Source organism: Rhinatrema bivittatum, chromosome 4, assembly GCF_901001135.1.
Source record: "Rhinatrema bivittatum chromosome 4, aRhiBiv1.1, whole genome shotgun sequence".
In the NCBI taxonomy this organism is placed as follows: domain Eukaryota; kingdom Metazoa; phylum Chordata; class Amphibia; order Gymnophiona; family Rhinatrematidae; genus Rhinatrema; species Rhinatrema bivittatum.
Window position 1 is genome coordinate 37,474,618 of NC_042618.1, and position 23,144 is coordinate 37,497,761.

A 23,144-nucleotide genomic window follows, 5' to 3' on the forward strand; every position below is an offset into this window, starting at 1 on the left:
GCAGCAAAATGCCACTTGGCAAATCAGGAGTAGTGCTGGAGATCCAAACCTGTCCTGGTGACTCCACTCCTGCATGAGTGGCTAAGCAGGAGCACGGAGTGATAATCGATGGGTTGGCAGCCCCTTCGGCCAAGTTGGAAACTACGATCGAGGAAGGCAGAGATGGTGTGAACTCAGAGATAGTGGTCTCCTGCCGAGGGGGTCTTACAACACCTTTCCTTTTCCCCACAACTCCTAGAGGAGAAAGAAAACACCAGGAAATGGTCTAAAAAGGAAAAAACGCGTAGGAGCTCTTAAGTTCACGCGTCTAGTTGGGCACCTATCTTGAACATGCCCCCCCTTTGACCCCTAGGCATTTAACTCTTGTTCCTCTGTATTCAATTAAACATTCTTGAAACACAGATGGGCTTTTCCCCATCCCTGCATCAATCATTAACCCTTTGCAGTATATCTGGTTTTCTATGTACTTTGTGATTTACACATGTATACATTCTGGATGTGTGTAATGTATCACTGATGCAGTACCTGTTGATGACAACCACCTGGTCATTTGATAATCAAAATTTCCCAACCAGTGTCTTGATTTCTGACTAGGAGCTGAGGGAGCAGGAGGTGCTCTGGCCTTTTTCTGGGAGCCTGATTAATTCTGCAGCTGGAGCTTTGTTTTTCACCTTTCTGGCCCATTTAAAGTAAAAATGAGAGGGAAGAAAGGCATTTCCCACTGGCTGCAAATTTAGCAAAGTGAGGGCACTGTTGTTTTGGATTGGCTTAGAATGAATATTGACAAAATGAAAGATTGTTAAAGGGGACCCAGAAGCACCAGATGCTATGACAATGCTTAAAAAAAACAAAATCATTTCACTGTTTTAAAATAAGGAAGGTAGGTTTGTGTTTGATTTTATATCAGACAGTTCCCTTTCCAAGATGATGAAGACAGTTCTGTATTAAACTTTGTTCAGCAGTTCTAAAAGATTTCTTCCCATGCCCCTTTACAAATATTTTTATGGGTTTAAGATGTGATCCTTGTCCTTGCTTTGCATGTTTAAAGTAATAAGAGAATTACCTAAAATGAGGAAAGCATGATTAAGGATAATTAAAACTGTGCAGAAACACATGGACATTATTTTAGAAGCTACCCCTGGTATACTAAACAGAAATCAAACAGAATTTTGAGAGACTTCCTTTTTAAAGCAGTACTAAGATAAAATTAAGATCAATCAGTTGGTAGGTTAACTTTAGATCCTCCTTTTTCCCCTCAGATTTTCATTCCTCCAATGGTGATCTTCCAAGTCCAGTCCTTGAGAGCCCCTGCAGACCAGGTTTTCAGGATATCCACAATGAAAATGCATGAGAGTGATTTACATGCACTGCCTCCATTGTATTTATTATGGATATCCTGAAAGCCTGGCCTGTTTGTGGCTCTCGAGGACCCAAGTTGGCCACCTTTGCAGTACTGCATTAGATACTGCAGTGGTGACAGTCATCTCATACAGGCTTCCTAGTGGTAGATATAAGGCATGAATATAATATGAACAGCTTAAAAAAAATACACAATGTGACCATAAAAAAGGTGTGCAGGTTTAATTTAAACAACTTTGGAAAAGGGTTTCTCCATGAAATATGCACAATTGGTAAAGACGCACTTAGTTTCAAGGATAAAATGTGTATCCCATGAACTCCCACTGTGGACTCTTCCTCAAGTACTCTGTTTTGAATGAGGAGGGTAGCAAGAGTACATGGTAATTGAATTTCTTGCTGGAGGAAGGAAACCACCACTACCACTTAATTCCTATGCATCTTTCTCTCGCTTCCTCTGCTAGCTTCCTGGTATGATCCTCTCTCTTCCCTCCCATCCAGCTAGTCCTTTATCTATCCCTCTACCACACCTACTTAATCCTCCCTCGCTCCTCACCTCTGCACTCTTCTCCTCCCACCCACTCATGCACTTACTAGCTCAATATTTTTTTATTTCAGCCTAGCCACCTTTTGAACAATTCTGGTAGATATGCTGCCAATGTAAATAAAATGTATTGTTTACTAAAAAAAAAAAAAAAAAAAAAGAAAGTATGACCTGATTATATATTTTTTGTTTTTATCTGATAACCTTTTATTTCTGTATATTCAAGTGAACTGACATGGCAACCACATGTCTCCAAACCAAATACAGAAGACATGAAGAATGATACAGCATCAACACCACCTTGTGTTTAGTTGCAGAACAGCATGAGCTGCACTGAACATATGGAACTGTTGATAGGGTGGGAATGTATGCCTGAGCCCTCTGCCTTTTTTTTTTTTTAAATATCAAAACCTAATATTGAAAAGGTTATTTTATTCAATATTTGCTAGACTAGTGCACATTTATTTTGGCTGCTATGTTTTTAAGCCAGCCAACCCAGCTATCAATAAAACAGGGCTAAAAATGACATCTCCTCTCAATCAGGTGCATGGGGATGTTTATTACGAAGAGGAATCCAATGAGGTGATAGAAAGGAGGAATCTAGTATTTAAAAGTTCCCTTCTATTTAAAATCTACAATATTACTAAAACTAGTACAATTGTTCACTGTGGGCACTACTCAAAGCAGAATGGTTATCAACATATTTCATTTATACTGTTCTGCTTTGTTTATAGCTTGACCCTTTCCTTGGTCCTAATCTGAATCAAACTCCTGCTAGCATAGTTGTAGACTTGAAAGACTGCAGTTTAGATAGTTATCTTTCAGCTATGCTAGTTTTCATGCGGTTTGAATTGCTCCCTGTATACTAATAGTGATTTAACTGAGTTTGTGTGGATGTTGTTGGAGGTGCTTGGTTTTTGAAAGGGCCATTCTCTTCTTGTCTGTATCACAAAGTAGGTCTAAGGTGTGCAGTAGAATTTAGACAGTGCTGCAAAATAGTGGAGGGTGTACGGATTGTTTATCTTGCACTAAAAACAAAAGTAAATGCCTTGCTGTAACCAGGACTGCTGTGCAACATAGTGCAGGTAGCCTTCTGTGTCATGCAATGTGTGCTGGAGATTTCTTCAGCCCAGGCTCACCCTATGCATTCCTGGCTAGGACTCCCTTTATGGGGTTGCAAAACAAAAGTTGGTACAGGTTTTAAGATCTCCCCTCTCTTGGATGAGAGAGCAAACAGTCAACAGAGGATTGAAGATTCAATGCTTGACCATCTTTGGAGGGAGGGAGGGAGGGAGAGAGAGAGAGAGAGAGAGAGAGAGAGAGAGAGAGAGAGAGAGAGAGAGAGAGAGAGAGAGAGAGAGAGAGAGAGAGAGAGAGAGAGAGAGAGAGAGAGAGAGAGAGAGGAGTAAAGAAGGGTAAGAACCATAGGAGCCCTATCCCCCAACCTTATACTTTCAATGCTGCAGTTGAATCGCCTCAGGCCTTACATACTCCCTACGATCAGCCCTGCTTCAGTACCTTCTGAGGAGAGAAACAGCCGTTGCGGTAGGACTATTGTCCTTGAGTGAAACAGTAGTAGAACTAACTGGAATTTGTTTGTGCTGTCAATTCTACTTATGCTCCAACCCCAGGTGGTGATAGCCCCTGGCAGCCTGGTGGCACTAAGGCTTCAGCTTCTATATAGGTAGACTTAGCAAGCAATTACATATACTGAGGGTAGGTTCTGTGTCATCTCTTAATAAATGTGTTTAATTCAGGACCAAATATTAGTCCTGATTTCTGAAACACAGAGGAGATCCTGACCCCTGGAAGAGAAAGTAAGTGAAATAAAATAAATAAATAAAAAATCTCTGATTTTGTTTGTTCAGTTTTCCCTATGTCTTTTAATAATAAATGCATAAATCAATTTAATGAGGACCATTCTCTCTTAATATGCCCAAAGCTAGTGGTTGAGAAAGCCTCTGGAAAGATCAGCTTACATCCTTTTCCTATAACATTGGCTATGGTCAGGCACTGATTGCTCTGGGTGATGAACCTGGCATTGTCCCTGTTCTCTCCAAGCTTAGTGGCCAATTTTCAAATTGTCTACTATGGTACAAAACCCACCCATGGACTTGCTACCAAATTTCAAAGGGAAAAATCAGTATATCCTTTCCTTGTGAAAAGTGCCACGAGTAAAAAGTACCAGTGGGTTTTTGCACCTGCTTTTTTTTTTTTTTTTTGTGCTGTTAGGGTTTTTATGGAAATGGCCCTGCCCATACCCTCCGCAGATGCTGCTCAAGATATGCATATACGTCTGAAATACCGTGCCTGCTTTTAGTCAGAGGCAGTGGGAGAAATTTTCAGTCAGCCTTTACACACAGCAATTGTTTAAAAAAAAAAAAAATTCCCTTTCAGTCCTCAGTCCCATCCTCATAGCAGGGGAGTGATGCACTATCAGTTGCAACGCTCGATCTCCCTTTCTACACCATCTCTCTTGTGGTAGGAATCAAGGTGGGCAAAAGCACCGAACTGGAACAAGCCTGAAAAGCCCTGCTTGCTGCCTATGTCTAGCAGTGCTTTATAAATGATAAGCAGGAGTTAGAGTTGTGAGTCTTTTTGGGTAAATCCCATATCCAAATTCAGGGCCATTGCATCAGCTCTTTGAAAGCTTGATTGAAGACAACGGTGGCGGAACTAAGCCTCCTCCGCAAGCAGTGTTACACTTCCTGCAAATCTGCAGTGTTAAGGAGATGTCATTGGTCTCAGTGGGTTAAGATAGAAATAGCATTCTTCCTCTCGCCTCCCTCCCCTCCCCCCCGTCCAAAAAAAAAATCACAGATGCCCTCTATTACGGATTTTAACAGGGCTGAAGCAGAAGCCCGTGTGATATCCAAAACTCGTGTTCTACATCTTTCTTGCTTGTCTCTTAAAACATACCCTAACCTATAAAGCCCAGTTTATCAAGTTCAGCGCAATGTGCACAGATGTTATTTTGACAGAAATAGTAATTTAAAAAACAATGAAAGGCAGGCCGCAAAATGGTCACCGCGGTTTATTATGTAAAAATATGCTTAGTAATAGCGAGCTTGTCACTGCCATTATCTGCTGTGATCGGGCCGCCCTCGCTGTGCTCGCTGGGATTTCTAGTTCATTCCCTATGATCTGATAAACGCGGTTTTCCCGACTCGGAACTACAGCTCCCAGAATCCTCGGTCACTGCAGGGATCTTTATAAGGGGTTGGGTCACATGCTTCTCCCCTTTAGGCTACGCCCTTTTTCTCTGGTCAGGTAGACGGTATTGTTGTGGCGCTGCGGTCCGCGAGCGAGCGTCGCTGGGCTCCTCTTAGACCATGTCGGACGGCGGGGGAGGCGGGGACGATAACTCGTCCGCCCTGGAGGTGTCGGTGGCCGTTCAGAACGTGGCCGACACGTCGGTGCTGCAGAAGCACATCCGAAAGCTGGTCCCGCTGCTCCTGGAAGATGGCGGCGAGGCCCCGGCTGCCCTGGAGAGCGCCCTGGAGGAGAAGAGCGCGCTGGAGCAGATGCGCAAGTTCCTCTCCGACCCGCAGGTTCACACTGTGCTGGTGGAGAGGACGACTCTGAAGGGTGAGGAGCGGCGGAGTGGCAGCCGGGACGCGGGGCGGAGGTCGGTCCCGTCCCTGACGGGCGGGCACTGCCTTTCGGGCATGGGTTGAGGCGACCCCGGCACTGCTTCCCCAGGCTTGACAGCTTTCGGCATTCCTAGGGGAGCAGACCCGTACATACACTTAGTGTCGTTTATGGCCAGTGCGGGTTATTAAAAATATCGTATTGTGATTCCTATGTAGCGATTGCAAGAACGGCATCTAAATCGAAAGAAAGTTGAATTCTTATTGTGAGCTGGCTTTCGGTAGGTTATCATTTTCATTTTCGTTGCAGCATTCTTCCCCTCAGCAGTAGCTGTTTTAGTAGACATCTTGTTCAGAAATAAATTGATGATGATAAAACCATTCGATGATACTTTATGGTATTAATTAATAAGTAATAGCTTGTGAGTTTGGGTACTTGCGACTTGGATTGGCCGCTGTTGGAAGCAGGATACTGGGCTTGATGGAGTAGAGTAGTAGAGTATGGCACTTCTTATGTTCTTAAGGTTCAGAAGTCATTTAATATCCGATTTAGAGCCAGTTGTACTATGGACAGGGAGGGCTTCTCATATCAATAGAAAATTATGTTGCGACTGAGATGTCTGACGCTTTGTCATTATAAATAAGGATGAAGAGATGTAAATGTATTGGTCCATTTCATAAATGTCAGAATAAGCTGTTCTGAAACGTTTTGAGCTAAAACTTTATGAAACTTGTATGTATAATCTAGTTAACAGCTCTCTCATAATTTAGTGTTCACATTTTGAAAGAATAAAATTGAATCAATACCCTGGATAGCTGTGCATAAGTATGAGAAGGGTGTTCCTTATTTATATGCTGCTCTTTGTTTATACTTCTCAGAACAGGTTGACTGTTCTTTGTGTATTTAGATATAAAATTGTGTATTTTCACAATCATCTTTTTTTCCCTCTGATTTTAACTGTATTCTGCTTATTTTAGTGGCCCTTCAACCCATTATGTTGTCTAAAAACAATTAACAAAATAGTAGGTTTAAACAAGTTAGCAAATTAGGCCATGGTTAAAATCTCATGAGGCTATGGACTTTAGCTGGCAGCACTGAGAGTTTACGGATTATTTTAGACCAAGAATAGCAAAACTTGATCTCTTGAATGTTAATTCTGATGGTCCTAAAATCCAAAATAAGTGAATAAAAAATAAAAATGTTTTGTTTGAGGATGCCAGATGTATTTGCTCTATTTAAGGACCAGAGTGTGACATCCGTTTTTAGACAATAGGGAAGCAAGTGTGTGCATTTTTACTTCAGACCTTGGTGAGGTATAGATAATCTTTTTGAAGCAGTTTGCCATTTGATTGCTTGTTTATCTACCTTTGAAACTGGGGAATAGAATAGAAAATGTATTTGTATCCTGTTGCTTTTTTTTTTTCAGTTCCTAAGGGTGTGTCTAAGTTGAAAGTAAATTTGTACTGCATTGCAGTGGTTTTACAGAACTGCATCACATCCCTTAGCAAGGTTCATGATTCTTCAATCACTTTTCCCTTATTTAGTTTATAAACAAGATTGAAAATGAAATTGCTAAGTTAAGACAAGTGCCTATCTTTCTAAAATCTAATGTGAATGCTATGTATGCTATTTTGTTTGATATTTTTATGGATTATAGTTTGTGTTAAAACATCTTATTAAAGGCAGCATTACTAGATGGATATTTCAAAATATATATTGACCTATTTTGCTCTGCTGTTTTCTTTTTTAGTGTTCTTTATGGCTTTCATATTTTGGAAATCAAAGTATGCTAGTGTATTTTTACAACTATATTTTCATGGATTTTTGGAATGAAAATGTTTTTTAATTTATTTAAAAAATGGTCTATCTGCATGATCAACAGTCACTGATGAAACTTTAAATAACCATACAACAAATGGCCTAAAATAATATGGTTTAAAACACAAATTACTAAATATTAAAAGCTTGTTTAAATAGGTTTAAACTTTTTCCTGAAATGTAACAAATCATTTTTATCCAAGCTCATCTGGCATGGAATTTCAGAGTAAGGGTCCCACTACCCTAAACAAATGCTCCTTTGATTCACACAATCTGTTTATCCTAAAAGAAAGAACATGCAGCTTTCATTCTATAGGTTCACTGTGCTGTATTAGGTACACACGCTAACGCAATTACTTGTTTCTCCTATCTACCCAAAAGCAATTGAGGTGGTATTTGCATGCACATGCGTGTATCAGTTTAAATCATGCGCACATATACGCACTTATAGCCAATTTTATAACAGGCGCACATGTACACGTATATATGTGCATATATTATAAAATCACTGTGTCCATGTGTGCGAGCTGGCAAATGCACGCCGGTCTTAAAATTCACCTTTTAGTATGTAGAATTGTATATCATTGGCATACATTTTGAAAAGTAAACCTAGGGAATGCATAAGCTCACCTAAATATTGCATAAAGATATTAAACAGTACTGCTGCCAAACAGGGTCCCTGTGAAACTCCTGATGATTTCGATACCATGTAGAAGCATCCCCTTGAGCACAGACTTGGTGCATAAGCTGCTTCAAAAAAGATTGAAACCAAAGTAGAACCATACCTTTGGTTCCTATTTGGTCTCAATCTCTTTATTAATCTAACATGACAAATGGTATCAAAGGCAGATGATATATCGACTTGTACAATAATTATCTAAACTTTGATAAATGTTATCTAGAAATGGCAATAGTTTCAGTACTTCTACCCTGCCTAAAGCCAATCAGTTCTTTATCCAGTAGACTATTATCCTCCAAATAATCATTCAGTTGTTCTAACTCTCATTTTTCTAACAACTTGGCCAAAGTACACAAAGTTTGATATTGGTTGAAAATTTATCAGCTCTAGAGTCCCTAGGATCTTTTATATTTGGTCTGATGGCTTTTTTTCAATTCTTAAGAGACTACTTCCTCTAATAGGGGAATATTAATAATCAAAATTAGGTGATTAGCAAATACATCCAAAGATTGTTTAATAAGAGAGGACAGGGATCCAAACAGTTGCTAGCTAGTCTGGTTTTAGTGAAAAGCAAATTAAGTCCATGCCTGTTTACCAGCCGAAAAGTATCCCATCTCACATTTAGTTTAGGCTATTCAACTGCAGCATCTGCCAGTAATCCATTATCCAGTGAGAGCTTCAATCGTTCTATCTTCTGCATGAAGAATTTTGCAAGGACCTCACAACTTGTAGAGTCAGCAGAACTCTGCTTCAGGGGCGGAAACAAGGAAGGCATTAACGATGAAAAAAAAGAATGGAAATGACCTATTAATAGCATTACTCACTAAAATTTTATATTCTTAGTCTCCTGAACCAGAGTACTATAAATCAACATCTCTTCATCATTTTTTATTTTATCGTTACTAGAACAAGTCTTTCTGCTATTTTCTCTCCATTTTCCTCATCACTTCTACATACATGTAGATCTTTAGTATACCAAAGAGCTTTGTGATTGCATGCCGTCTTCACTATTTCAGTAATAAATTTTAGTAAGTTTCCCACCATTCAACCAATTGATCTAACTTAAAATTCTCAACTTTATCTCTCTGTAACCAGCCTCTATTTTAATCTTTTGTTTCAGTCTTCCTCTTTAATGGAACCGAAGAGCCAGCCAACTCAAAATCCCTCAGTTCAAATAGATGATCTGACCAAGTGATAAACACATTTTGTAACTTTGCATTCTATCAAACCCTCATCTACTAGCATCAGATCTAACACACGGCCTGTAGATTGTGTGGCACTTATAAGCAGGCTCAAACAATATATCCATAGCAGAAGAAAATGTCTTTATCAAGGATGTAGTATACTCATGCATATTAAAATCCCCAAGTAAAAGCAGTTTCTGATTTTTTTTTTTTTTTTTTTTGTTTTTTTTAACCTGAAGAGCTGATAACAGTAATGATAGCATCCATATCAGAGTGACCTAGTGGAGCATAAAATAAGCCATTGTAAATGAAGAAATAAACATATCTTCCTTTGCAGCAATATCCAAAAGATTATCCTTCACAACTTTCAATTCCTTTCTATATTTAAACCACCCCACTACCTCTGTCTATGCAGCTCTATTATATGAATAGCCAGGGGACACAAATTAATTGGGGCAATATTGTTATCTTTGTGCCACAATTCAGTAATACATAGCATATCAATGTTCAGCTGCACCAGTCGGGAATTTCCTCATCTTTCTTTCCTTATAGACTGAGCATTAATATATGCTACAGTCATTTCTTTATCCTACAACTTAGGCTTACTCCAAATCTAGTTGGATATACTAAACATTTTGGCCGATCTAAATTTACTTAAGGTTTGGATAAGGTTTCATACCTTCCCCTACCTTCTACTACAAAAATGTGCTACAAAAAATCATTAGATATACCAGCTGATATCAAACGTATCCACCAAACAAGCCAAATCAAATTAAATGAATAGATATTAATACAGCATCTCATGGCCCCTTGAAGGGACTCACAAAAGGATAGGCCCTTTATGTGCCTTTCGGTGAAGGCTTATCTATGAACCTCTCCCTTTATCTGGTCCATAGCAATGCTGAGTGACATCATGGGAAGGTGGGATTTCAGGTGGGCTGGTAGCTGACCAGGAGGGTGAGAGGAGAAATGCAAAAATTGCACCTGGAAAATAACAGATCACAATAGCACTCAATTGTTCATGTAAAAGCATTTCGCACAATGGATGCTATAAAAGGAACAGGGAATTTCCTGATAGTTGGGACCCCATCGAGGGCTGATATGAGCGTCCGGATCTGATACGGATATCTTAAAAGCACTCTGAGCCAGTATGGGCACCTTATTGGCTGGTACTGGAGTGCAAGTGCATAAGAACAGTGAGCATGTATTGTAACTTTACTGGGCTGGGTGTGTATTCCATGTAGAATATACTAATTGAAATAAACATTTGTCCCATGATATTTGCCTGGTCCTTGCAGACTGAACTGAAACATTTGATGTAGTCAGCAGGATTTCTGGTGTTATGAGTATAGACGGGGTATATTGGAGACTAGGATTTGGTGGTTATACTTTCTTTATTTGGAATAAGAACATAAGAGATGCCATACTGGGTCAGACCAAGGGTCCATCAAGCCTAATATCCTGTTTCCAACAGTGGCCAATCCAAGTCTCAAGTACCCAAATATTATATAGATCACAAGCTACTATTGCTTATTAATTAGTCATAGTTTATGGATTTATCCTCTAGGAACTTATCCAAACCTTTTTTTAAACCCAGTTACACCAACTGCTGTAACCACATCCTCTGCCAAGAATTCCAGAGCTTAACTATGTGCTGAGTGAAAAATAATTTTCTTCAATTTATTTTAAATGAGCTACTTGCTAACTTCATGGAGTGCCCCCTGGTCCTTCTGTTATCTGAGAAAGTAAATAACCGATTTACATTAACTTGTTCAAGTCTTTTCATGATTTTGTAGACCTCTATCATATCCCCCTCTGTCGTGTCTTCTCCAAACTGAACAGCTCTAACTTCTTTAGCCTTTCCTCCCATGCCCTTTATCATTTTGATTGCCATTCTATGCACATTCTCCAGTGCAGCTATATCCTTTTTGAGATGCGGTGACCAGAACTGCACACAGTATTCAAGGTGCAGTCTCACCATGGAGAGCGGTACAGAGGCTTTGACATCCTTATTTTATTTTCCATTCCCTTCTTAATTCCTAACTTTCGGGTCGATACAGTAAGGCCGCGTTAGAGTGTGGCAGTGCCGGGCGCACCCTCGTTTGCCCCACGCACTGTTCTGATCACATACCGCTCGATACTCTATTTAAATTGCTTGCAAATGCAAGCAGCGTATGCAAAGCGTTAGGCGAAGCGTTAGGCCCGCGCAACCCATTTTACTGTATAGGCGCTTAATACAGCGCCTATACAGTATCCTGGGTGCGCTGGTACCTGTCATTTCAAATGACATTTGAAATGACAGGCACTAGGAAGTGGATCCCAACTTTAACCCAGGAAAACCTAAAAACCGAAAATCCCCTCCTCCCGAAGCGGCTCGACATGTGCCAACTTACCTTTTGTTGCTTTTCAGCCCCTTCCCTTCTCTGCCGCCCTCCGGAGGGGGCAGCCAGCGGCGAAAGCGGCTCGCAGCGGCCCCCCCCCCCCCGCGCAGGTCCCGGTTCTCCTGGCTCGGCAACAGCAGTACAACAGCTAGGGCTCTATCCGGCTTACAGCGTTCCTCCCCCCCCCCCCCCCCCCCCCCCCCCCCCTGCGCAGGTCCCGGTTCTCCTGGCTCAGCGTGAAGTGCCCTCTCCGGCACATGAGCGAAGCGTTCTTTCGTTGGCCGGAGCGCCCGTCGATTTGGGAGCTCCGGCCAATGAAAGCACATAGACGGGCGCGCGTGACGCACACCGTGACGTGTGCGTCATGCGCACTCCAACACCTGTCTTGTTGCAGTCTTCACTGCATAGTCAGAAACATCTTAAAAAGACACACAAAAATCATATGGAGTCATCAAAGACTCCAGAGACAGACTCCGAACTAGATGTGGAACTAGTCTCTGACCATGACTCTTCACGTAGCGACGGTTCTGAATCTGATTAGTCTTCACATAGTAGACCACAATCCCCTCATCTTCCAACGCCGTACCTGCCTCCTCAAGACTTGATCCTAGCAACTCCGCCTCCAGGACCTTCACAGCCTCAACATCTTGCATCGAAAGCGATGTTGCAAATTACACAGATACTTTTTTCCAAGATTTGGAGTCTGCACATCCTCAGCCTCCAGTTGCACCTTCTCAGCCTTCACCACCTGCATTACAGAGTCCTCTCCGTCCAACTCAGCCAACAGCACCATCTCCAATCCCAGACCAGCCAGGGTCTCCGGATTCTCAATGGACTTCGTCACCTGGCTCATCCACTGGATTCCCATCTGACCCTCCTGAAGGTCTCCCGGAACCTTATTCCCCTCCCGAAGACCTGTCCTAAGCAAAGTTCATCGAGAAAGTAGGATCTTTTAAATATTGAGACAGGAAAGATACCTGATCCTAGGTCAGAGGTTCTAGGAATACTGAAAATATTTGAAATGCCTCCAGAGCCAACAGCTCTGCCACCACATGCAGTACTGGATGCAGCTCTTCATAAAATGTGGGAGAAACCTTTTACCGCCACAGCCGCATCCAGAAAGATGGACTTAAAGTACCGTATGCGAAATTCAACAATTTACGATTCCACACAATTATCCCACAACTCAATAGTAGTGGAATCTGCACTATCAAAGGCCAAAAGAACAAAACTTTATGCCAATTCACCACCAGGCAAGGACCATAAATCTATGGACGACTTCGGCTGCAAGGTGTACTACTCATCCATGCTAGCAACAAAAATTGAACACCATCAATTTTATGTAATTCAGTATTTATTTGAATTCCCAGAGATTACGTCCATTATGTTTAGTTTCTGATAACACCCTACCACAACCATTTACAGACATGGAAGTTCTTCAACATTTACTTTGCTCTGTATATGAGTTATTTGAGTCTTCTGCAAGATCTTTGGCTACGGCTGTAGCAGCATGACATGGTTGAGAGCGAGCACAATAAGAGAAGATGTTTGACAAGTTAGTTGACATACCTTGTCTAGGAGACAATCTTTTTGGGGATAAATTTGGGGAAACTGTTACCCTTTTAAAAGAACAGAATACGGCTGTACTGTCACTAACATTTCCAACTGACCCCCATACCTCTTCCAGGAAATTCTACCCTTCATTCAGGAAAAAATCCTATTCAAGGGCACCCTTTAAAACATACAATACCTATCGAGCGCAGAATTATTCCCACCAAAAATACCAATCTCAGACTCATCAATCCCATGGACAACCTCGTCAACAATGACCACAAAAGCAAGCACCAACAGCTCCTCAAAAACAGACTCCATCTTTTTGAGCTATCCTGAGCCACAGCCACCTCCACCTCCATACATAGGGGGTCGCCTTCAACCTTTTTATGCCAATTGGGAGGCGATTACCTCAGATTGGGTGCTGAACATCATCAGAGAAAGTTATTGAATACATTTTGACACTTCCATGCCTTCCTCATACCTCCCCTCCGAAGTACCTCAACTCACTCACTGTACCTTCAAGAACAGTTACAAAATCTACAGATCCAGAAATCTATTCAAAGAATTCAGATATCACAGGAAAATCAGGGATTCTACTCCCACTATTTTCTCATTCCAAAAAGGTCTGGAGGACTTCGACCCATCTTAGACTTACTGCACCTCAACAGACACATTCAAAAAGAAATTCAAGATGACCTCTCTCCAAAGTATCCTTCCCCTCCTACAACCCAAAGACTGGCTATGTTCCATAGAACTGAAGGATGCTTACTCCCATATATCCATGCACCCTTCTTCCTGGCACTACCTTTGCTTTCAAGCTCAAAACAGCCACTATCAATACAAGGTTCTACCCTTTGGCCTGTCTTCAGCCCCAAGAGTATTCACAAAATGTTTAGCAATGGTGGTGGCTCACCTCAGACAGCTTTTGATCCAGATTGTTCCCTATCTGGACGACTGGCTTTTAGAAGCCTTTGATCAGGCTACTCTACGAACTCACACGTTCCAAACAATCAACTGCCTTCAGACATTGGGCTTTCTAATCAATTACGAAAAGTCCAACCTGCAACTGACCCAAACACTACGGTTCATTGGAGTGCTCATCGATACAACACAACAGAGAGCATACCCTCCTGCAAGACAAGATTCAAACTCTGTCCTCGCTAGCTCAACGTCTATTCAGTCGTGTGCATCGGCGCGCCAAATCCTCCAGCTACTGGGTCATATGGCGGCAGCTATCCATGTGGTTCCCTACACAAGATTACACATGCGCCGCCTACAATGGGGCCTCAAGAATCAATGGTCTCAATACTTGCAACCACTCTCAACCAGGATACAACTTACCACACAAATTCGCACCATTTGATGGTGGATAAACACCAACGACCTGACCTCGAGCACCTTTTCAGTTACCTCCCCACCAAATCACGCTCATGACGGATGCCTCCAGAAAGGGCTGGGGGGGCCCATCTGTGCAACCTAAAAACTCAAGGTCTCTGGTCTCCTCAGGAGAGCACACACCAGATCAACCTTCTGGAGTTTCAAGCTATTTGGAGAGCACTTCAAACCTTCTGTCCTCAAGTTCAGGGCAAACATCTCATGGTATACACAGATAACCAGGTCGCCATGTTCTACATAAAGAAGGAGGGTCAGGTTCATGGATACTCTTTCGGGAAGCACTTCTGATACTGACTTGGGCAATAACAAACGAAGTGTCGATACAAGCCACTTGCCTCCCTGCCTCAGCAGAATTTTTCAACCACACGAATGGACTTTAAATCGGAAAGTAGCAACCAGGATCTTTCAACACTGGGGCAACCTGATAATCGACCTGCTTGCCACAGAGAATAACAGTCAGACGCAAACCTTTTGCTCCATTTACCCGAGCAAACTTACAGGCTGATACAGTAAAACTTGCGGGAGAGATGGTGAGCGCCCGCTCTCCCAACGCACGCATAGGCCACTGTCCTGGGCATGCAATTCGGTATTGGCCCGTATGCAAATTAGGGCCCGCAGTAAAAGGCGCTAGGGACACTAGCGTGTCCCTCGGGCCTCCTTTTTAACAGAAGCAGCAGCTGTGAGCGGGTTTGACAGCCGACGCTCAATTTTACCGGCATTGGTTCTCGAACTGGCAAAATTGAGCGTCCGTCTTCCAGGCCACGGGCAGATTTTTAATTTTTTTTTTTGGGGGGGCCTGAGACTTAATATTGCTATGGTAAGTCTGAGGCTGTACAGAAAAGCAGTTTTTTATGCTTTTCTGTATATTTTCCCGGTGCCGGCTGCAATTAAAATGTGCGGCTTTGCACATTTTACTTTCTGTATCGCGTGGGAATAACTAATAGGCCCATCAACATGCATTTGCATGTTGCGGGTGCTATTAGTTTTTGGGGGGTTGTCAGCGTGTTGTCTGCGTGTTCTCGATGCGTGGCCAAACGGGGGCTAACAGTGCGCTCAGCCTGAGTGCACTTAACTGCATTGGCTCGATAGTTACTCTCCGGATGCTTTTCTCATCCCATGGATGGGGGGCTTGCTCTATGCTTATCCTCCCATTCCGCTAATATCAAGGACAATCCAAAAATGCATCTGAGACACAGCGGATATGATCCTCATAGCTCCAGCATGGCCAAGGTAGCCATGGTATGCGTATCTCATGCGACTATCCATTCGCCCACCAATTCCACTGGAGAACCATCCACGTCTGTTAACACAGGAGCGAGGATCTCTCCTTCATTCAGTGCATTGTTTCCTCCACCTAACAGCATGGAGGTTGAACGGCAATTATTAAACCACCTGGGACTTCCAACTCAACTGGGGGACTTTCTCATTGCATCCAGAAAGCCTTCAACAGGCGTAACTATGCCGGAAAGTGGCATCGTTACACAGAATAGTGCAAACCGAGGGTGGTGGATGCCTGGAATGCCCTTCCAGAGGAAGTGGTGAAGTCTAAAACTGTGAACGACTTCAAAGGGGCGTGGGATAAAAACTGTGGATCCATCAAGTCTAGAGGGCGTGAATAAAGAGGAGGCATTCAAACACTGCACGGAGCGGCAGTAGCCACAGAGGCATTCAAACACTGCACGGAGCGGCAGTAGCCACAGAGGCATTCACGGAGCGGGATGCCAGTGGCCAGTAGTTGGTGTTCCACCTTCACGGAGCGGAAGGATGGAGGGCTGCTATCTCAAAAAATAAAAACAGGGGTGGGTAAGAGTATGGGGTAAGGGTGTGGCCTGCTTGTTACAGCGGTTGCTACCCCTAATTGAGCTGGACGTTCACTTGGATGCAGATACGGCGCTGCTCTCTAAATTGGTGGTGGGGTGGAGGGGAATTAGGGCTGGAGGGTACTGGAAGCCAATAGTAACAGGTGGGAGAGAAAAAAAAGGGGAAAAAATGGATAAAGTGCGTAGCTTGCTGGGCAGACTAGATGGGCCGTTTGGTCTTCTTCTGCCGTCATTTCTATGTTTCTATGATTAGACCCTTTCACCTCAACAGTCATGCAACTACTGGAGTATCTACTTACATACTCTCTACCTAGCTGGTTTAGCATCTGCTTCAGTTTGTGTGCATATTAGTGCCATTGCAGCTTTCCACCACTCTCATAATGGACTTCCCATTTCCAGTCATCCTTTAATCTCAAGATTCATGCGTGGCATGCGACATCTAAGGCCACTGGTGACAAAACCGCCTATACCGTGGAATCTCAATGTTGTCCTTGAACAATTAATGCTATCTCCTTTTGAACCATTAGATTCGTGCCACATAAAATACCTAACCTGGAAAACAGTATTCCTGGTAGCTGTCACATCAGCAAGGAGAGTGAGCTACAAGCCTTGGTTCACTATTCCCCCTTATTTGGAATTTTACCATAATAGTCACCCTTTGGCCTCATCCTACCTTCCTTCCTAAGGTAGTATCGGCCTTTCACATCAACCAGTCTATTACACTGCCAATCTTCAAGCCTAAGCCTCATGATAATGACAGAGATAAACTTCTACATTCTTTAGACTGTAAAAGAGCATTGGCTTATTACAAACAAAGGGACCCATTCTCAATCCAGACCATCTCAACTGTTCCTCTCCTTTAATCATCCTAATTGTCCAAATCAGCCAGTCTCAAAGAGAACTATTGCTAGTTGGTTATCCAAGTGCATTGAGTTCTGCTACAATAAACATTCTCTTGCTTTGAACGCAAAACCTAAAGCGCATCAGATATGCACAACAGCAGCATCTGTTGCGCATTTAAGAAAAGTTCCACTACTAAACATCTGCAAAGCGGCAACTTGGTCTTCTCTTCATACCTTCACATCACACTACTGTATCGAACAGCAAACATCTTCCGATGCAGCTCTGGGTTCGGTGATGCTGTCAACCCTTAATCATGAATAAGACTATCTACATTTTTTTGAAGGGTAGTTTCCTCAACTAAGAAAACATACTACATGGACACAGCCCAGGAGCTTGGGACTCCCAGACAGCATGGCTAATTCAGCCCTGTTATGGATGGGAAAAAGCAAGTTTGCTTACCGTAAATGGTGTTTCCATAGATAACAGGATGAATTAGCTATGTGATCCCTCCTCAACTCCCTAGACAGTCTACAGATGCTTACCAAGAAACTTTTTTTAATCCTTTATCATTTTCCACAATTTTTATGAAAGATCAACCGTTAAATGCAACGTAACAAACATGAACAGGTCCTCCCTGAGTTTCCAGCTATCAACCTTCCCCCCCCCCCCCCCCCTCAAATATGAACTGTACCAGGTCAGTCTAGAGTCCTTGCACACTGTCCAACTTACATCGTGGGCAGGATACAGTCCTTCTCTTCTTATTTTCTGACAGGTGACTGTAAAATCCATAGTCAGTGGAGCGCTAACAAGTTGTTCCTGGCTTTGCTGTTGAGCGATATAAAGTACGGCTGCCAGATGGTCATAAACTGAACATATTTCTTGGATGAAGTATGATAGGCCGTTAAGATCTCATAGGTGGCCATTCTGTGAAGACTTATCCTCCAATACGAAAGAGATGGAACGTCCACTAGGTCCAATATTCTAAGATGGATTTTTTGGTCATCAGAAAAATTTTCCGCAAGAACAACCACTGGGCATCTGCGATTGGCTGGGAAAATTCCTCTCATTGTTCGAATAGACATAGTAATGGGTTCAGCGGAACCATAATGTTCAACAAACGATTGATATAATGGAGGACTTCCCCTCAGTAGGTCTAAGATTCTTGAACAATTCCAAATTAAGTGGTATAGAGTACCTGGCACCATATCACATTTTGTACATTTATCAGAAGGCAACAATGTAACCAGGAAGGCCCAGGTTGTAGGTTTGTACAGCCTATGGTAAAATTTGAACAGCATCTCTCGATATAACATATATGTTCTGAAACCTCTTTGAGACTCTGAAAGCAGTGGTGTAACATTTGAGAGGTGATAGGCCGGCCTAACTCTTGGGACCAGCTTTCTGCTAGATGCGGGAATACCTGTAACGTATGCCCTTCATTCAATGCTTTAACAATAACAGCACAGCACAGGAGTGATTTCCCTACCGGAGGTTCAAAAAACGTTTTCAGTCGATCAGAAAGTAGGGACACACGGGGTAGTACGTCTGTCTATAAAATGCCTGATTTGGAGGTAGGCAAAGAAATTCCTATTTGAAATATTATATACTGTGTGGAGGTCCTCGAATCTCCTCATTGTTGCCCCTTCTCCTTGTACTAATTGTCTAATAAGCCATAGCCCTTTGTTGGCCCACTCTAAGAATACCAGGTTATCCATCCCAGGGGTAAACCTTGGGTGACCCACTATGGATATATACGGGGAAATTTCCCATGATATCTGTAGTCTGCGGCACAGCCATTTCCAGGCGTATCTACATGCAGAAACTATTGGATTGGTTTGGATAAATCAGGGGAGTTGATTATTCGATACATGCAGCAGATTCCCCATCTGAAATGATGCACTCCACCCCTGCAGAAAACCTACAGGTGAGAACTTTTCATAGCCCGTTATCCACTCATACATGTGCCGTAAGAGACATGCTATATTATACATCCCTAGATTGGGGCACCCCAGTCCCCCTTTCCCCCATGGTAATTGTAGTTTAGCTAGAGGCAGTCTAGCCCTTCTATTTTGCCACAAAAAACAACGAAGGGCCTTCTCTAATTCCACTAAATGGCCCTTACAAATTTGGATTGGGAGCATCTGCAAAATATACAGGCAATTCCATCATTTTAAACAGTTGGATCCTGCCATTAAGTGATAAAGGTAAGGAGGTCCAGGCTTTTAGCCTTTGCTTAGTTTTCTTCAGTAATGGTACAGTGTTACATTCATATAGGGAATGACAATCTACTGGAATTAGCACACCTAAGTATCTCATCTCTTTCGTGACCCACCGCAACGGGAAAACTTCTGACCAATTTCCTTTTAACGTTCCAAGAACGTCCAGTGCTTCTGATTTGTCCCTATTTATTTTGAGGCCAGAGAACTTCCCAAATTGAAGCTGAAGGGCCTTAACATGCCTTAAGGACCGGACAGGGTCTAATAGGAACACTAAAATGTCATCTGCAAATACTGCTATCTTGAAGGTTCCCCCCCCCCCCCCCCTTGATAAACCCTTGTATATCCGGGGATTCTGCTATTCTTCTTAGTAGAGGGTCCATCGAAAGGATATAGAGAAGCGGGGACAGGGGACAACCTTGCCACGTACCCCTCTGTAATTCAAAATCCCCTGATACCCCTCCATTTGCTACCTTTGCAGAGCAAGGTTGCTGGTATAACAAATTCCCTGGATATGTCTCATTAAAGCCATATCGTCGTAACACAGAAAACAGGTATTGCCAGGAGACCCTATCAAAGGCTTTTTCTGCATCGAACCCCACCACTAAGGCTTGGGTCTGGGTAAATTTACAATGCGCTATGGCCATCCACAGTCGTGGAATGTTTGCTTGCTGTGTGTCCTGGTACAAAGCCTACCTGATTATGTGAAATTAAACTGGGCAATATTGTATTCAATCTGGTGGCTAAAGTTTTAGCATATAATTTGATATCATAGTTTAACAAGGAGATGGGGCATTATGACACTGGCGAGGTAGGGTCTTTGCCTCCTTTAGGCAGAACTGTAATAAATGGTTGTTTGATAGCTTGGGGGAACGTACCTCGCTGTTTTGCTTCCTGATAAAAGTCCTGGAGAGGGTGAGAGCTCTCTTGAGTATTTTATAGAAGTTGGCGTTAAAGCTATCCGGCCCTGGTGCTTTGTATAGTTGGCTAGATTTAATGCCCTCTAAAATTTCTGAAACAGATATTGGTCTATTTAGCCTTTCCATCTGTTCCAGGGTCACTTTTGGTAATCTAAGATTTTGAAAAAAGGACTCTTGCGTGGCTTTAGCCCCCTCCTCCCTCTCAGCAACATATAATTTAACATAGAATGCTCTCAAGATATGGCAAATCTCTTCAGTGGAGGTCTGTCTTTTCCCATCCTCAGCAGTCAGGGCTTCAATATAATTATGACTGCATTTAGTTCTTACTAGATTGGCCAGAAGTTTGCCCGCCTTATTTCCAAATCTGTACAATTTGTGGAAAGTGTTAAGTAAAGCTGTGGTAGTTTTTTGATGCAGATAACAGTTTAGGGAACTCAATGCTTCTCTGTACGCTTTCCAGTTAGCAGTATTCGGGACTGCCACATAGCACGCTTTCTCTTTTTGGAAATCCCTCTCTAGTTCAAGTATCCTCCTATTGAGGAGCTTATTCCTCTGTATTTGAAACACGATAATGTCGCCTTGCAGTACGGCTTTCCCTGCCTCCCAGTATAGTAGCGGGTAATCTTTTGCTGTCTTATTTGCGTCATACTCTTTCCATTTATCTTGGAGGAAATGCTGAAATTCAGTATCCCCTGTTAGATGACCTGGAAACCGCCATCGCTTAACCACCCTACCCCCAATTTTCCTTTTAATATCAATCCATATCATGGCGTGATCCGAACATTCCACAGGTCCAATCTCTGCCCCACTAATGAAAGTAAAGTTTGTGACACTTGTAAGTAGATAGTCGATCCAGGACATGGAGTCATGGGCTTCTAGCTATATGTGTGCAAGATCTGTCTTCAGGATGCAAAATCCTCCAAACATCAAGCAGCTGTAAATGGTTACATAAGTAAGAGATTCCTTTTTTGGGTCCCAGGTTGATACTGGGGGTTTGGGACTTTCTATCTACAGTGGGGTCCGCTACACAGTTAGTCTTCCGCTAAATACAGAGTTCCTATGGAATGTTCGGCCAAAACATGCATCGGGGTTTCAAAGAAAACATAAGAATATACATTTGGTGCATATATACTGCCAATGGTGACTGTTTCTCCGAATAACTGTGATGAATATGTAACTTCCTGCTTTATCAGTATGTGTAGAGATATGATCAAAAGCCACCCCTTTACCTACCAAGATAGTGACCCCCCCTCTTTCTGCCTTCTGCGGAGGAATAATAAACTTGGTCAACCCAATCTCTTGCTAGCTTGCTATGCTCTTTATCATTTAAATGCGTTACCTGCAAACATGCAATTTTTTTGTCGAAAGAATGCCAGTACTTTGGATCTCTTAATAGGTGAGCCCAAAACCGCCACATTCCATGATAGCATGCATGTCACCTCAGCCATACTTTACCCAAAAGCAATGATATTGGAAGCTGATGATGAGTAGCCATTGTATGGGTCTCTGGATTCCCCCTCCAGCCTAGGGAATCTGGGTGTCTGTTGCGTCTGTTCGTGCTTTCCCAATAGCGGTATCCTACCTCCTTTGGAACTAATCCCCAGACTTTCCCAGTATGCTGTAGCTTACCTTGCCCCCTCCCCCCACTATACCCACCCCCACTGCCTACCCGGCTTCTTGTGCCAGGTTGCACCCCTTTATGCCCACCTCCAACAAAAAGGGGAGGATGAGAAACCACATTGTGATAAGTTCCAGGGTCCCCCTCAGTTCTGCATAAACATATGACAGGTAATTACCCTTCGCACAACATTCAGGAATCAAAAGATATGAACAGATATTTGCCACTCAAAGACAGAGAGATAGCTTTCAGCAAAACATCCCTGGGTCTAGGCAATTTGTAAGTCCCGCCAACCCTACAGGCTTTTCAGAAAGTCTTGGGCAGTGGATACAGGGTCAAATATCTGCCAGGATCCCTGGTGCTCCACTCGTAGCCTGGCAGGGTATTGCAAATTAAACCTCACTTGTCTGTTATGAAGTTCTGCACAGATGGATGAGTAGGCCTTCCTCTTCTGAGATACTAGAGTGGAGTAGTTCTGGATTACCAAAATTCTTTTCCCTTCATATGTGAGGGAGGATGTTTTTCTGTAAGCTTGTAGGATTGCAGCCTTGTGGGTGAAAATAAGGTATTTAGCTATGACCACTCGTGGTCTGGACATATTTGCTGCTCGAAACCCCAGGCAGTGTGCTCTCTCAACAAAGCACTGTCCCAGTAGTTGGTTTAAATCCAGTTCTTTTAGAAGCCATCCTTCCAGCAGCTGCTTTAATTCTGGTCAGACACAGTTTCCGGGAATCCTGTGAAGCGCAGATTACTCCTGGACTTGATTTCCAGGTCATCTACTTTTGCTTCCAAAGTTTCTACCTGTTTTTCCAGCTGTCCCTGCTGAGACTGTAGTGCCTGTGTTTCAGTTTCTACTGCAACGATTCTGTGCTGAGTCTCCTCCACTTGTTGCCTGATGGCATTTAATGTTTCATTACCAGCTGCTATTTGATGGGAGAGCTCAAAGAATTTCCCTTCCAGCGCTGCTGCTGCGGCATGGAACACCTCCTCTACCAGAGTGCCATGATTTTTCCCGGCTGCACGGGGGACTCTGAGGCCCGTCCGCCATTTTGATTTCGTCCGGTTTACTCCCTGCTTTATCGTGCTGCTATTTGCTGGCCATACTGTCCCTGCTGCGATCGAGGAAGTCCTCTATACGAGTTTGGGTAGCCACGGGTGGATTTTCCTGCGCCAGCCACCAAGATTATCGGGTCTTTGCAAGATTTTTTTGAGCGGGTCCCGGGAG

General features: G+C 42.9%; 1 protein-coding gene across 1 annotated transcript in view; it reads left to right on the forward strand.

Annotated features, from left to right (window-relative positions):
* The first annotated feature begins 5,144 nt into the window (after positions 1-5,144).
* DYNC1H1 (dynein cytoplasmic 1 heavy chain 1) overlaps positions 5,145-23,144 on the forward strand; it is a 378,125-nt gene continuing 360,125 nt past the window's right edge. Inside the window, exon 1 of the mRNA XM_029597957.1 lies at positions 5,145-5,488. Within this exon, the coding sequence (XP_029453817.1) occupies positions 5,233-5,488 (256 nt within the window). The 5' untranslated portion in view covers positions 5,145-5,232. The remainder of the gene's footprint in view (positions 5,489-23,144) is intronic.